The 11,200-nt window shown below is 34.4% G+C and overlaps 2 protein-coding genes across 5 annotated transcripts; one reads left to right on the top strand and one right to left on the bottom strand.

Annotated features, from left to right (window-relative positions):
* The first annotated feature begins 1,201 nt into the window (after positions 1 to 1,201).
* LOC110615114 (laccase-6) lies at positions 1,202 to 3,932 on the top strand. The gene is made up of 6 exons (XM_021756825.2): positions 1,202 to 1,465; positions 1,579 to 1,730; positions 1,820 to 2,064; positions 2,149 to 2,277; positions 2,610 to 3,551; positions 3,645 to 3,932. The coding sequence occupies exons 1-6, from the start codon at positions 1,343 to 1,345 to the stop codon at positions 3,773 to 3,775; spliced, it is 1,722 nt and encodes a 573-aa protein (XP_021612517.1). The 5' UTR covers positions 1,202 to 1,342; the 3' UTR covers positions 3,776 to 3,932.
* Positions 3,933 to 5,264: 1,332 nt separating this feature from the next.
* Positions 5,265 to 9,700, bottom strand: LOC110614773 (pyridoxine/pyridoxamine 5'-phosphate oxidase 2). 4 transcript variants are annotated; one of them, XR_002487843.2, is made up of 10 exons: positions 9,542 to 9,700; positions 9,385 to 9,434; positions 9,250 to 9,307; positions 8,205 to 8,237; positions 7,954 to 8,049; positions 6,830 to 6,997; positions 6,556 to 6,755; positions 6,278 to 6,382; positions 5,589 to 5,706; positions 5,266 to 5,495 (listed from the first exon to the last, which is right to left on the bottom strand). XR_002487843.2 is itself a non-coding variant. In XM_021756430.2 (7 exons), exons 1-7 carry the CDS (start codon positions 9,626 to 9,628, stop codon positions 6,654 to 6,656), a joined length of 594 nt encoding a protein of 197 aa, XP_021612122.1. In that variant the 5' UTR covers positions 9,629 to 9,700; the 3' UTR covers positions 6,396 to 6,653. The 4 variants fall into 4 exon arrangements, 1 of the variants encoding a protein (XP_021612122.1); XR_002487842.2 differs by having other exon boundaries at positions 5,265 to 5,706; positions 6,278 to 6,388; XR_002487841.2 differs by having other exon boundaries at positions 5,265 to 5,706.
* Between the last annotated feature and the right edge of the window lie 1,500 nt (positions 9,701 to 11,200).

Below are 11,200 nucleotides of genomic sequence, written 5' to 3'. Positions count from 1 at the left end.
CTGTGGACACAATCATCTGCTACGTCAAATTTGGTCAGAGTATGAATAACACACTTTTTCTTCATTAGGAAACTTCCATTATTCGCCAATATTTTAAACCCTAATTTCTCAAATTTTGCATTTCAATGCTTATCTCATCCAATTAATCAATCCAAAGGCTCCCCCACTTTATTATTCCAACCCAACTCTTAAACCTCATTACTAGCTAATTTTTTACCAAACTTAACCATTCTTTTTTTATGAAAAACATAGAGATTTCATTAAGAATGTCTGAATATAAGGCCCAAAGGCCAAGGATATTACCTGAATATTATATTTTGAATTCAAAATAAAAAAATATTATAATTAAATATAGCTAGAATGAGAACCAGATAAGGCAAGTTTTAACATGACCATCTCCACTCTAATCATAAAAGTTAATTAAATTGACTGTTTGAATTTTTTAGGTTGAAAGGTTTTAATAAAGCAAGAGTATAACGGAATATCAACTTCACCATGTGGGTCTTTGCATGTGATGGTGTAAGAAGGAATATGTATATATACACATAGGAAGATGCAATAGACCCCAATTGCATACATGATTTGTTAATGATTTTAGAATTACGAATTATCAAAATATAAATAAATAAATAAACTCATTAATTCAATTCTTGAATGTAGATAATGAATGATATATGGTGTATACATTGGAATGGAAGGTAGAGCAGATTAGTTCTTCTGGGTTGAGCTCCAATGGGGCCGGAAGGAATGGAAGGCGTGCACCAGCACTGCTTATGATTGACCAACACACTTGTCTTTTAAAAGCACAACCAATTAACCCTACCTTCTCCTTTTCTTGCTATCTTTCTACAAATATTACATTCCAATACCCAATAATCCTTGTTAAGTTTTTAACCAAATTCACCTCAATTTTGGTCCACATAAAATCACCAAAAAAGGCAAAATTTTTATATAATGTAAAGAGTAGACATGGGTAAATAGCCGTTGGCTTGTGGGGTTTAGAGATGGAATCCATATTCACCTAGTCAAATAGCATGATTTCACTGAAAAATCAAAGAGAGAAAGAGAAGGCTAAACTCTTCCCCACATTTGGGTCACATTGAATAATAACGTTCCCAACACCTTATTATCACGAATCCATGTTAGAGAAATCATGAAAGCTGACAAACACATTACAAAACTATTTAACTCTCTTTCCCTCTTTGGATTTCTTCATTATATTTATTAATGTAGTTTCTTTACTTCACTATTCTCTCTCTAATCTCTATTACCTTTAACTATCTATTAAAAGCTTCTTCCCACCAACACGTCTTCACCAACTCTCACTATCTCATCTCTCAGCATGGCCAACTCGTCCTATTCTTTTATGATCGTATGCTTAAGCTTAATCATGTCCGGCGGCTACACTGTTCTTTCGGCGGCCGACTGGCCTGGAGGGGGATCAACCAGGTTCTATGATTTCAAGGTCTCATATATATATTCACCTATCTGTTTTTTGTTTTTACTATTATACGTTTTCGCTCTGGGTATATGTATTTCCTGCTCATTTGCTTCTGTTTGTGAATTAATGGCTATCAGGTTCATACAATGACCGTCAAAAAATTGTGCAACAGTAAAGAAATTGTGGCCGTCAATAATAAGTATCCTGGCCCTGTCGTTTACGCTCAACAAGGGGATCGAATAATCGTCAAAGTTACCAACGAGTCTCCTCACAATGTCACCATCCACTGGTAATTAATCAACTTCATTGGATTTCACTTAATAATTTGGATTCTAAATCCGAGAATCCTGTAATGATGGGTATTATTACTTTTTGAAGGCACGGTGTCAGGCAGATACTCTCGTGCTGGTTTGATGGACCTTCATACATCACTCAGTGTCCGATTCAGCCTGGGCAGAGCTTCACGTACGAGTTCACTTTGGTTAGACAAAAGGGAACCTTCTTTTGGCATGCTCATGTTTCTTGGCTCAGGGGTACAGTTTATGGTGCCATTGTTGTGTACCCAAAAGCTGGTGTCCCATACCCATTTAAACACCCTTATGAAGAGCATATAGTAATTCTAGGTATGAGATTTATTACTGTTAACCATTCCATTGTTTATTAGTTAAAGATTGCATTGACCTCTTGTTTGGAATGTGTTTAATCAGGGGAGTATTGGCTCCAGGATGTTGTACAGCTAGAGCAGCAAGTGCTAGCAAGCGGAGCACCTTCTCCACCGTCGAATGCCTATACCATCAATGGTCACCCTGGCCCTAACTACAATTGCTCTGCTAATGGTAATATTATCTATTTTTTTCTATATATTTCTACACATATACCTTTTTTTTTCCTTTATATATATGCTAATGAAAATCATCAACTAAGGATTTTTTTTCCCTAAAACATTTCTAAAAAGAAAAATTTAAACGCTCAGTTTTTATATTATAAAACAAAAACTCAAGTGTTGAATAAAGTTAGTAAAAAAAAATCTGCTAAGCAGTCACTAATCCTAAAAAATAAACTCATCATATTTCTGCATGACTTGTTCAGCTCCTATTTTGATTATTATAATAGCTTTTATACGTACAATTTCTTATGCAGTAATTAATTAATAAATATTATTTTTCAGACGTATATAGGCTCAACGTCGTCCCAGGAAAAACCTATCTGTTAAGGTTGATAAACGCAGGAGTGAACATGGAAAACTTCTTTGCAATTGCTAATCACAAATTAACAATCGTAGAAGCCGATGCTGAGTACACAAAACCATTCACCACCGACCGTGTAATGCTCGGACCGGGACAAACAATGATGGTCCTCGTCACCGCCGATCAGCCCATTGGAAAGTATTCCATGGCCGTGGGACCTTACATGTCAGCTCATGGTGTCTCATTTCAGAACAATTCAGCAATTGCTTACTTTCAATACGCAGGTGTTGTCCCTAACAGCATTTCATTACCAGCTAAATTACCCAATTTTAATGATAATTTAGCTGTTAAGACAGTCATGGATGGCCTACGAAGCTTAAATGCTTCAAACGTACCAAAAGAGATTGATGCAAACCTCTTTGTCACTATTGGAATAAATGTCAACAAGTGCAGGTCCAAAACGCCAAAGCAAAGTTGCCACGGCCTTAATAATGGTACAATGGCAGCTTCCATGAACAATATAAGTTTCATTATGCCTACAGTTTCAATTTTGGAAGCCTATTACAAGGGGATTGAGGGATTTTTCACTGATGATTTCCCTGGAGCACCTCTTAGATTCTATGATTTTGTGAATGGGGCACCTAACAATGCCCCAAATGACACAAACTCAGTGAATGGGACAAGGACTAAGGTCCTTGAGTATGGAAGCAGGGTGCAAATCATTATGCAGGACACTGGAACAGTCACAACTGAAAATCACCCAATTCATCTCCATGGCTACAGCTTCTATGTGGTGGGATACGGCACCGGCAACTATGACCCAAAAACAGCAAAACTCAATCTAGTGGATCCTCCATATATGAACACCATTGGAGTTCCAGTTGGGGGATGGGCAGCAATTCGATTTGTAGCAGATAATCCGGGTAAGTCAAATCGCTTGATTAAAAGGGTAATTGAGTAGTTAATTTAAGCTTGTAATTGATAGTAATTAATGGTGTAGATCTGTTTTGCTATAGGGGTTTGGTTTATGCACTGTCATTTTGATGTACACCAATCATGGGGATTAGCTACGGTGCTGATAGTGAAGAATGGGAAAGGACACTTGCAGACGCTGCCACATCCTCCGGCAGATCTCCCTCGATGCTAGGGACCCTGGAATACTCGGATTTCGGATAAATGTTGTGAAATTCTCAGACAAGGATTCTTTAGGCGCAAGTCTGTAATAGGCGTGGTTAATTTCTCTCTGCAAATTGTGGCGTAAAGAAGAAATTTTTCAATTTAATACAACTGCACATTTCCCCTCACTTTTTTGTTTGCATTTTCTCACTGCATAAGTAGTATCATGTTTCCTTTTTTTAGCCCTTTTTTTGATAAATTTTTATCTGGTGTCGATGGACAAACTATCTACTAAATGCTGATCTCAAGTTTGGGTTGGACGGGCTACCATATCATATCATAATTCATAAACAAACATATGCATGCCTTAGCCCCAATAAAAAAAATATACGTATTAAAAAAAAGACGGGGAAAAAAAATTGTAGGATTAGCAAAATTTAAGCAATAGGTCGTTGGGCATTAGCCCAAAGGGAAATCTCAACTTCTATTTGGGGAAAGGGAAAATTTTGCCTAGACCCAAAACACCATATAAAAATTAAATATAACATATTTATTTGTATTTTGAATCAACCATAAACCGGATTTAGGAAAGAATTACAAGAATTTGTTTTCATGTTAAAGAGCTCTTCAAATTCTTTTTAGGAAAAAAAAATACTTTACACTAATGAAAATTGTTTATTACTAACCCTAATTATTTTACAAAAATATCTAAATACTTTAAAAGATCTCATATAACTATATTTAAATAGCACATTTTAAAATGGGTAAGTTTCACTAAATGCTACCCCAATCAATCTGTTGCCTTTGTTCAAAGATGGTATAAATTTATATTACCCAGTATTAAAATATATATATATATACATTTATGCCACTACATTCTTATGCCACATTAGAGCCGTTATATGATTAAACCAATTATAAATTCATGCAAATCATCATTTCATTTTTTAACTCAAAAATTGAAAATCCGTCCATTTATTTACAAAACTCTTTAGATTAAATGTTTCTTCAACATAATCATGAAGAAAACTGCCACAATTGCCATAAAAATAATTTTACATGAAATAAGAAATTATAATTAATATAGGTAAAAATTAACCTCTGCTTATAAAAAGTATTTTTTTTTTGAAAAAATTCTTAATATACCATCCACTTATATTAATTTATGAAAAATTAAAATTAAAAGACTATTAAGTCCCTATTTATATATATATATATAATTTTTTTATAAATTAACTATGTTGTCCTTTTTCTAAACACAATTAAAATATCCCATATTTGTTAAACTTAAACTTTTGTCCTTTTATTAAATTTCCATGAAAAAAATTAGTAAACTAAATTTTAGTTATGGTATAATGGACTAAAGATATAGATAGTTAAAATTATATGTCTAAAAAATATAAATAGTAACATTACGACTAAATAATATAAACATTCTAGGTTAAAACCAATTAACTAATTATTTTCACAAATAAGAACTAAACAATTTAATTTTATAAAATATATAGGAGATTTAATTGGATTTTAAAAAAATAATAAACAGTTAATTTTAACAAATTAAGGGACCTAAATTCCCATATTGAGCTTATATTAGACTTATCCAATAAATTAATATAAACACAAACAAAAACAAAATCTCAGAACAATGCAACCACCCATCTTTCAGCAGATCAGAAAGTCAAGAACTAACATGGTTCCAATCCCAAACTATACAAGCAAATGAGATTCGTTGAAAGGCGGATAGCACCCCACTGTATTTGGATAAATTGTGTCCATAAATATTTAAAAACACCAACAGAAGGAACAAATTGAGAGTTGAGATGTTATGGGGAATAGGGACTCACCTGTACCTTAAATCAATTTTCAGATTTCCAATTGGCTGTATCCATTGCATCGAACTTTGCATTGTCTGATCCACAGACGCAGAGAGCATAATCTTGCAAAGTTGCAACTTTTTAATGCCTTTGAAAGAAAAAGATAAGGTTGTTAGAGCTTTTAGCTCAATAAAAGTAGGGAAAGGATCGTACCAAAGAATATATTCACATTGATGTGAGGAATTATATTAAAACACGCAAATTTAATCATAAGAAACCTACCCCAGATAGAACAAGCAGTACTCTAATGTAGCACATTAAACCAAGTGAAATACCATAAACAGCATTTGGTATACCAATGAAGAGCCTTTCAACCAATTTTATGAGCACTTCCAATTGACAAGCATTGGGGAGTGCAAACGAAATTTTGAAATAATGTCTCCTCATGAGAAAACATTTTTAGCTAACAGCCCAAAGATGTAACTAAACAGAAATCAGTAATCCTTTGTGAGGCTGGTACAACCACCACCCATATCAAGATAAATTTCCGGTAGGTGAGATGCAACTAAAGAGAAAATATAATAGTTGCGACTTTCATCCTGATAAGGGAAATCGTGACATATCCCTTCCATAGGAAGGCCTCTTGCTCAAATGAGTATTCCACAATCTTCTTAGAGGAAGACATAATTTTCCACTTAAACGTCGTTTCAATAGTTTACCTTCATTTCTTTCAGTAGTCAGTCTCTCTAACAGTTGGAATGGATACTCATTTAGGCAAGATGCTTTGCATGAGAGGGTCGCAAACATCCATATTGCTTTGGTATCTGAGACTTCACATACAAAGTGGTAAGTAGAACTGTTGCATACATAAAAAGATCATGTTCTAATAACAATGATGAATCCAAGTAGTGCCTGATCAATATGAAGTCATAATTGCAGATATTAACGATTGATACATCTCTGTCCTATTCTAGAAGGTAAAAGAATGAATTCATACAATTTATTCAGATGGAGCGTCGGTAATTTCTTTATTATCATTTGAGAATAACAAGTACTAATGATTTTGAAGTAATGATTCATCTCTGTTTGCAGACTTTATGGATTGGTCCTCTCTGAATTCCAGTAATGTTCTCCGTTGACATTTCTCATTAAGGTAAACATTATCCTCTGGTTACTCTTCAGATTCAGGTAATCAACCTGCAAATCGATGAGGTTTATAAGGTTTGGCAAAAGTTTCAGGCAATAAATTCGAGACCTGAGAAGCTTCACACCTGCTCTGGATCTAAAAGTAGCAGACAAAATGTGGCAACTGGGCCTGAAGAAGGATCCAGAAAGAAATCATGGGAAGGTTGCTCATTTAGACAAGGAAGTCCAGGATTAGGACCCAGGTATTGCATCCTTGACTTTAAAGAACTGGCGTACCATGATTTTTCTCTTATCTGCATCATTAACGATTGATATAAAGAATGAGGAAGACCTAGAATAACTCAAGGATGCAAAATGGTGAAAGCATGAGTGAAAGATGGAATGATGTAAAATCTATAATCAACTTTATAAGGCACCATTTGGCATTATCAAAAGAGAAAGTTCTAGAATACAAGCAATGACGCATACAGCACTGCATATCAAATTAGATCTATCTAGAAGCATCATTTAGATGTTGTGTAGTTCTCAACAATCTCTTCATCAGTTAATGTGATGAAGAAGCACATTAAAGGCCCAGTGCATATTCTAATGAAGATTAATCTTAAGAAGAGTGTCAAAATAACAGCAGTTTATGTTTTACCAGAAGGCTCATTTCACCATATTTTTCTCCATCTACCCTTTCATATGCTCAACCTCAAATCAAAGTCCATTACAAGCAATCTTTTCACTAGTCATAAATATCTGATAGTTTAAAATTGGAAATGACAATGGGATGCAGTAAGGCAGCGCAAGTTTTGGCATTCCCATCTTTAACGATTAGACACTGTAGCAGGGAAGAAAATTGTGCACCAGGGATGGATATACCCATTCATTGTTTGCCATTTTGTAAATTATCATTACATGTTATAGTATATATAAACACATATATAGTAAATTTTGTATGTTATTACTATTAGTTAATATTCAAGAAAAGGAGAATTTAAAGGATCATGCAATCCAATAACAACAATATTGAAGAGCACTGTTACTGACATTCGGCTTTTGTAGCCTTTAAATACAGTCTTATAAGTTTGTAGAACGCATTAAAATGAACTGAAAATTCAATGCATTAAAAAAAATCTGTTTAACATCATCTTTCCAACAAAATATTGGTGTTCAGAAGTGAGACACCTCACGATATTCAAATCTTCTAGATAAAAAGTTCGAATAAACATGGAAGAGACATTGTGCTCAAAGTAGTTATAGGTACCTCATGCTTTGCAGGATCAGGATTCAACCCATCAATAATGTCTACTTTTCCATTGATCCGGAATTGCTCCCAAGAGTCAGTAAAATACCAACATATCTAGAAAAATTAAATATAAGTTTGAAGTACCAAACTCTGTAACTCATCGAATCTAAAAGACATGAATGATCAAATTCTGAAATAACCTAAAGCAAAAAGTGAAAGCCACGCTAGAGCAGTGAATTGACAAAAGAGATAAAATGTAGGTTTATTACCTCAGCAAATGGACATTGCTTAAGTTCTTCAATCTGCATAATCAAGCCAAAATCAAAAGCAGCATATTATGATCTTATAATAATAGGTATTTAAGTTAGAGGGTCATTGCAAGTTATACCCATACTATGTATTAAATTGACACATAATTAACAAACATGAGGCAACTCTAAACCTTCTACTTTCTTGTATTCAGGTTTTCACATTGCTCCACTATTACGGCTATAATAATAATATTAAAAAAAAAACAACCTAGTTGACCAAATTGTGGGTTTCGTGAACTGAGTCATCATCAGTTGGGTGTCATAGCATTTCATTCCATATTATGGAATTTGGTTGGCACAGTAACTTGAATGCAATGTTCAAATGCTTGATAGTTTGAGTTGGAAGTCTTTCCTTGCAATTATTTTGTCAGGACTATTTGAAGCTGATTGCAAGTTTTATGTCCTGTAGTGGCTGGAGTTGAGGAATTAAAGGTCTGATTGACAGTTGAGTGTTTGTTTTGTAGAAAGTAGGAGAGAAAAAGGGATGGAAAGAATTAAAACAAAAGCAATCAATAACGAAAGAAGAAGGGAAAAGATTGACAGAACTTTCTGGATAATCCTTGATTAAAATTCGCAATTGACTTACACTTACAACTCGCTTTATTTTCCAGTTCAATCAACGGGTTTCTCTAAAAAACTTGACAAGTAACTCGGCTGACATCAGTAACTAACAACTGTCAGAACAGTTATTTGACCTTGACTTCTCTAACTGTCGGTGTACTCCACATTCTCAGCCTTCCTCACATTCCAAGCGTTCCTCACAATTAATCTTTCAACACTTAGTTAATATAGCACTTGTGATTCATATCTTGCAGGTACAAGTATGCCTACTCCGACGTAGGACCTAACTCGTCTAATTCCACAAATTATACAGATAAAAACACTAGTGGTCCCTAATTTCATGATACTATTTTGTTTAGTATTTACTTAATACAAAAATGCACAAACTTAATTAATTAAATTTGGAAAAAAAAGATAAGGAAAAAGAAATGAAGAAAACAACCTTACGAGTTCTAGAATCTGTGTTGATTTGGATCTTATCGCTGTTCTCTGCAAATCCTCTGTAAAACCATCAATAAACCTCTCATCAACCAACAAATTTCACACAGAAACACACTCACGCTCGAAGACAGAGTACCTGAAAACTACAGTGCGATTGGAAGGTCTCCCATCAGATCCAACTGTTGCCTGTGCCCCAAAAAAACAACCACCAGCACCACAGAATTAACTGATCGCAACAAATGGAGCGTATTATTGTACAAACATCTATGCGATATAAAATGCTTAAGACGCACAAATTGAAAGAAGGAAGAGTGCTTGAGGTGGGAATTGGACTCTAATGCACGTAGCAGAAGCTGCTTCCATGGAGTTGTTGTTCCCATACTGCTCACTTCCGTTCTTCTTGGCAGCGCATCTGGGTCAGCTTCCTGTAATATCAGAGAGTTTTTGGGTTGTTCTGTTTATAGTTGTTTTCTGATGGAATATCAGGGCCAACTAGCCCAAACTGTTGGTTTGGGCCAAGTTAGGCACCCTTTGGAATTATGGATAATCGGTTCAAGTCCTATAATTTCAATTTTAAAAATATTTTTCTTAGTGGAAACTAATATAAGATGTACCGAACACGAAGTCTGTATTGAGGAAAATTTCTCTTCATTCAATCAATCATTAATAGCAATAACTTTGTCTCATATACAAGTAAAACATGAGAAAATCAAGAATGACGGCTATTATTATATTTCAAGAGTTTGAAAGAAAGATTTTTAGTTTCCTAGATTGTCACGTGAAATAAAATATTAACAGTTGCACAGTAATCAAATAAATAATGAGATCGTGAATCAACGAACTAATATTAATTCTAACAATTTTTATAGTTAAAATAAATTAAAATTCAAATTAATTTTTCCAATAACATTTCACCCATAATTGCCTTAGCAGCCGCAGGGATACCAGTAGATCTAACAGCGGCAGAACAGAAGTTGGTCACGAGTTCATCTAACCATTAACCTCAATATTATTTTAGACACTGAAACCTTTTAGTAATATTAGAAATTTAAAACGTGATCTCATCAAAATAATTCAACTCTTTCACTTAAATTTTATTCGATCGCAATCATAAATGATAAAGACTTCAACAAAATATTTTTTTTTTCCTAGTACTAAATTATTTTTTATAAATAAATTAATAAATTCTCTCCATTTAAAAGAATGAATAAATAATCATTTTTATATTTTATATTTCACCGGTTTCGTCCCAAGTGAGCAAAGCAAGAAAGAATAAAAAAGGATGAAATATGTAGCCATTAAAATAATAAATGGCAAAATACAAAGACTCATGAACAGCCACACCCTCACAAACGCAGGCCAGTACATAGACGGAGAGAAAAGAGAAACAGATTATGAACTGAAAGTTATGTTGGCGAGTAAGAAAGAGGCTTTCAAAGGCGCAACGGTTAGACACCACTGAAGAGAACACCGACAAGCAAATGCGCGTGAAAATGCTAAAATAGATGAATGAAGAGAAGAGAGAAATAGGGTACGGACTGAATATGGGGTAGCGAGCATTAAATGGGTTTTTGAGAGTCCAACGGTAAGATATTACAGAGGAGAATGCTGTGTAGACGCCCGCAAAAACGCTGAAACACTTGGACGGGGAGAAGTGAGAAACAGGAGGTTTCAAAAAGCTGCAAAGATGAGACATTGCAGGGGCAGATAATGATGGATAGACGCGCGCAAGGACGCGACCATCCATAGAGAGATGGCAGAAAGGCGAGAGAATGGCCATGTACTGCCGAGAAAAGAAACAAACGGCTCTGAAATAGTTTCTCAATGAAACATTACCGTTTCGATGAAAGGAAAAGACGACTGAATCGAGCAAAAGAACACCGTAAAAAGGCGAATGAAAGGATAATCTTAAAAACGTAAGTTAATTAAAATCAAAATTAAAAACACGTGAA

The sequence above is a fragment of the Manihot esculenta genome, chromosome 5, assembly GCF_001659605.2.
Source record: "Manihot esculenta cultivar AM560-2 chromosome 5, M.esculenta_v8, whole genome shotgun sequence".
Taxonomy (NCBI): domain Eukaryota; kingdom Viridiplantae; phylum Streptophyta; class Magnoliopsida; order Malpighiales; family Euphorbiaceae; genus Manihot; species Manihot esculenta.
Note: the sequence above shows the minus strand (reverse complement) of the source record. Positions and strands in the feature narration are given on the sequence as shown.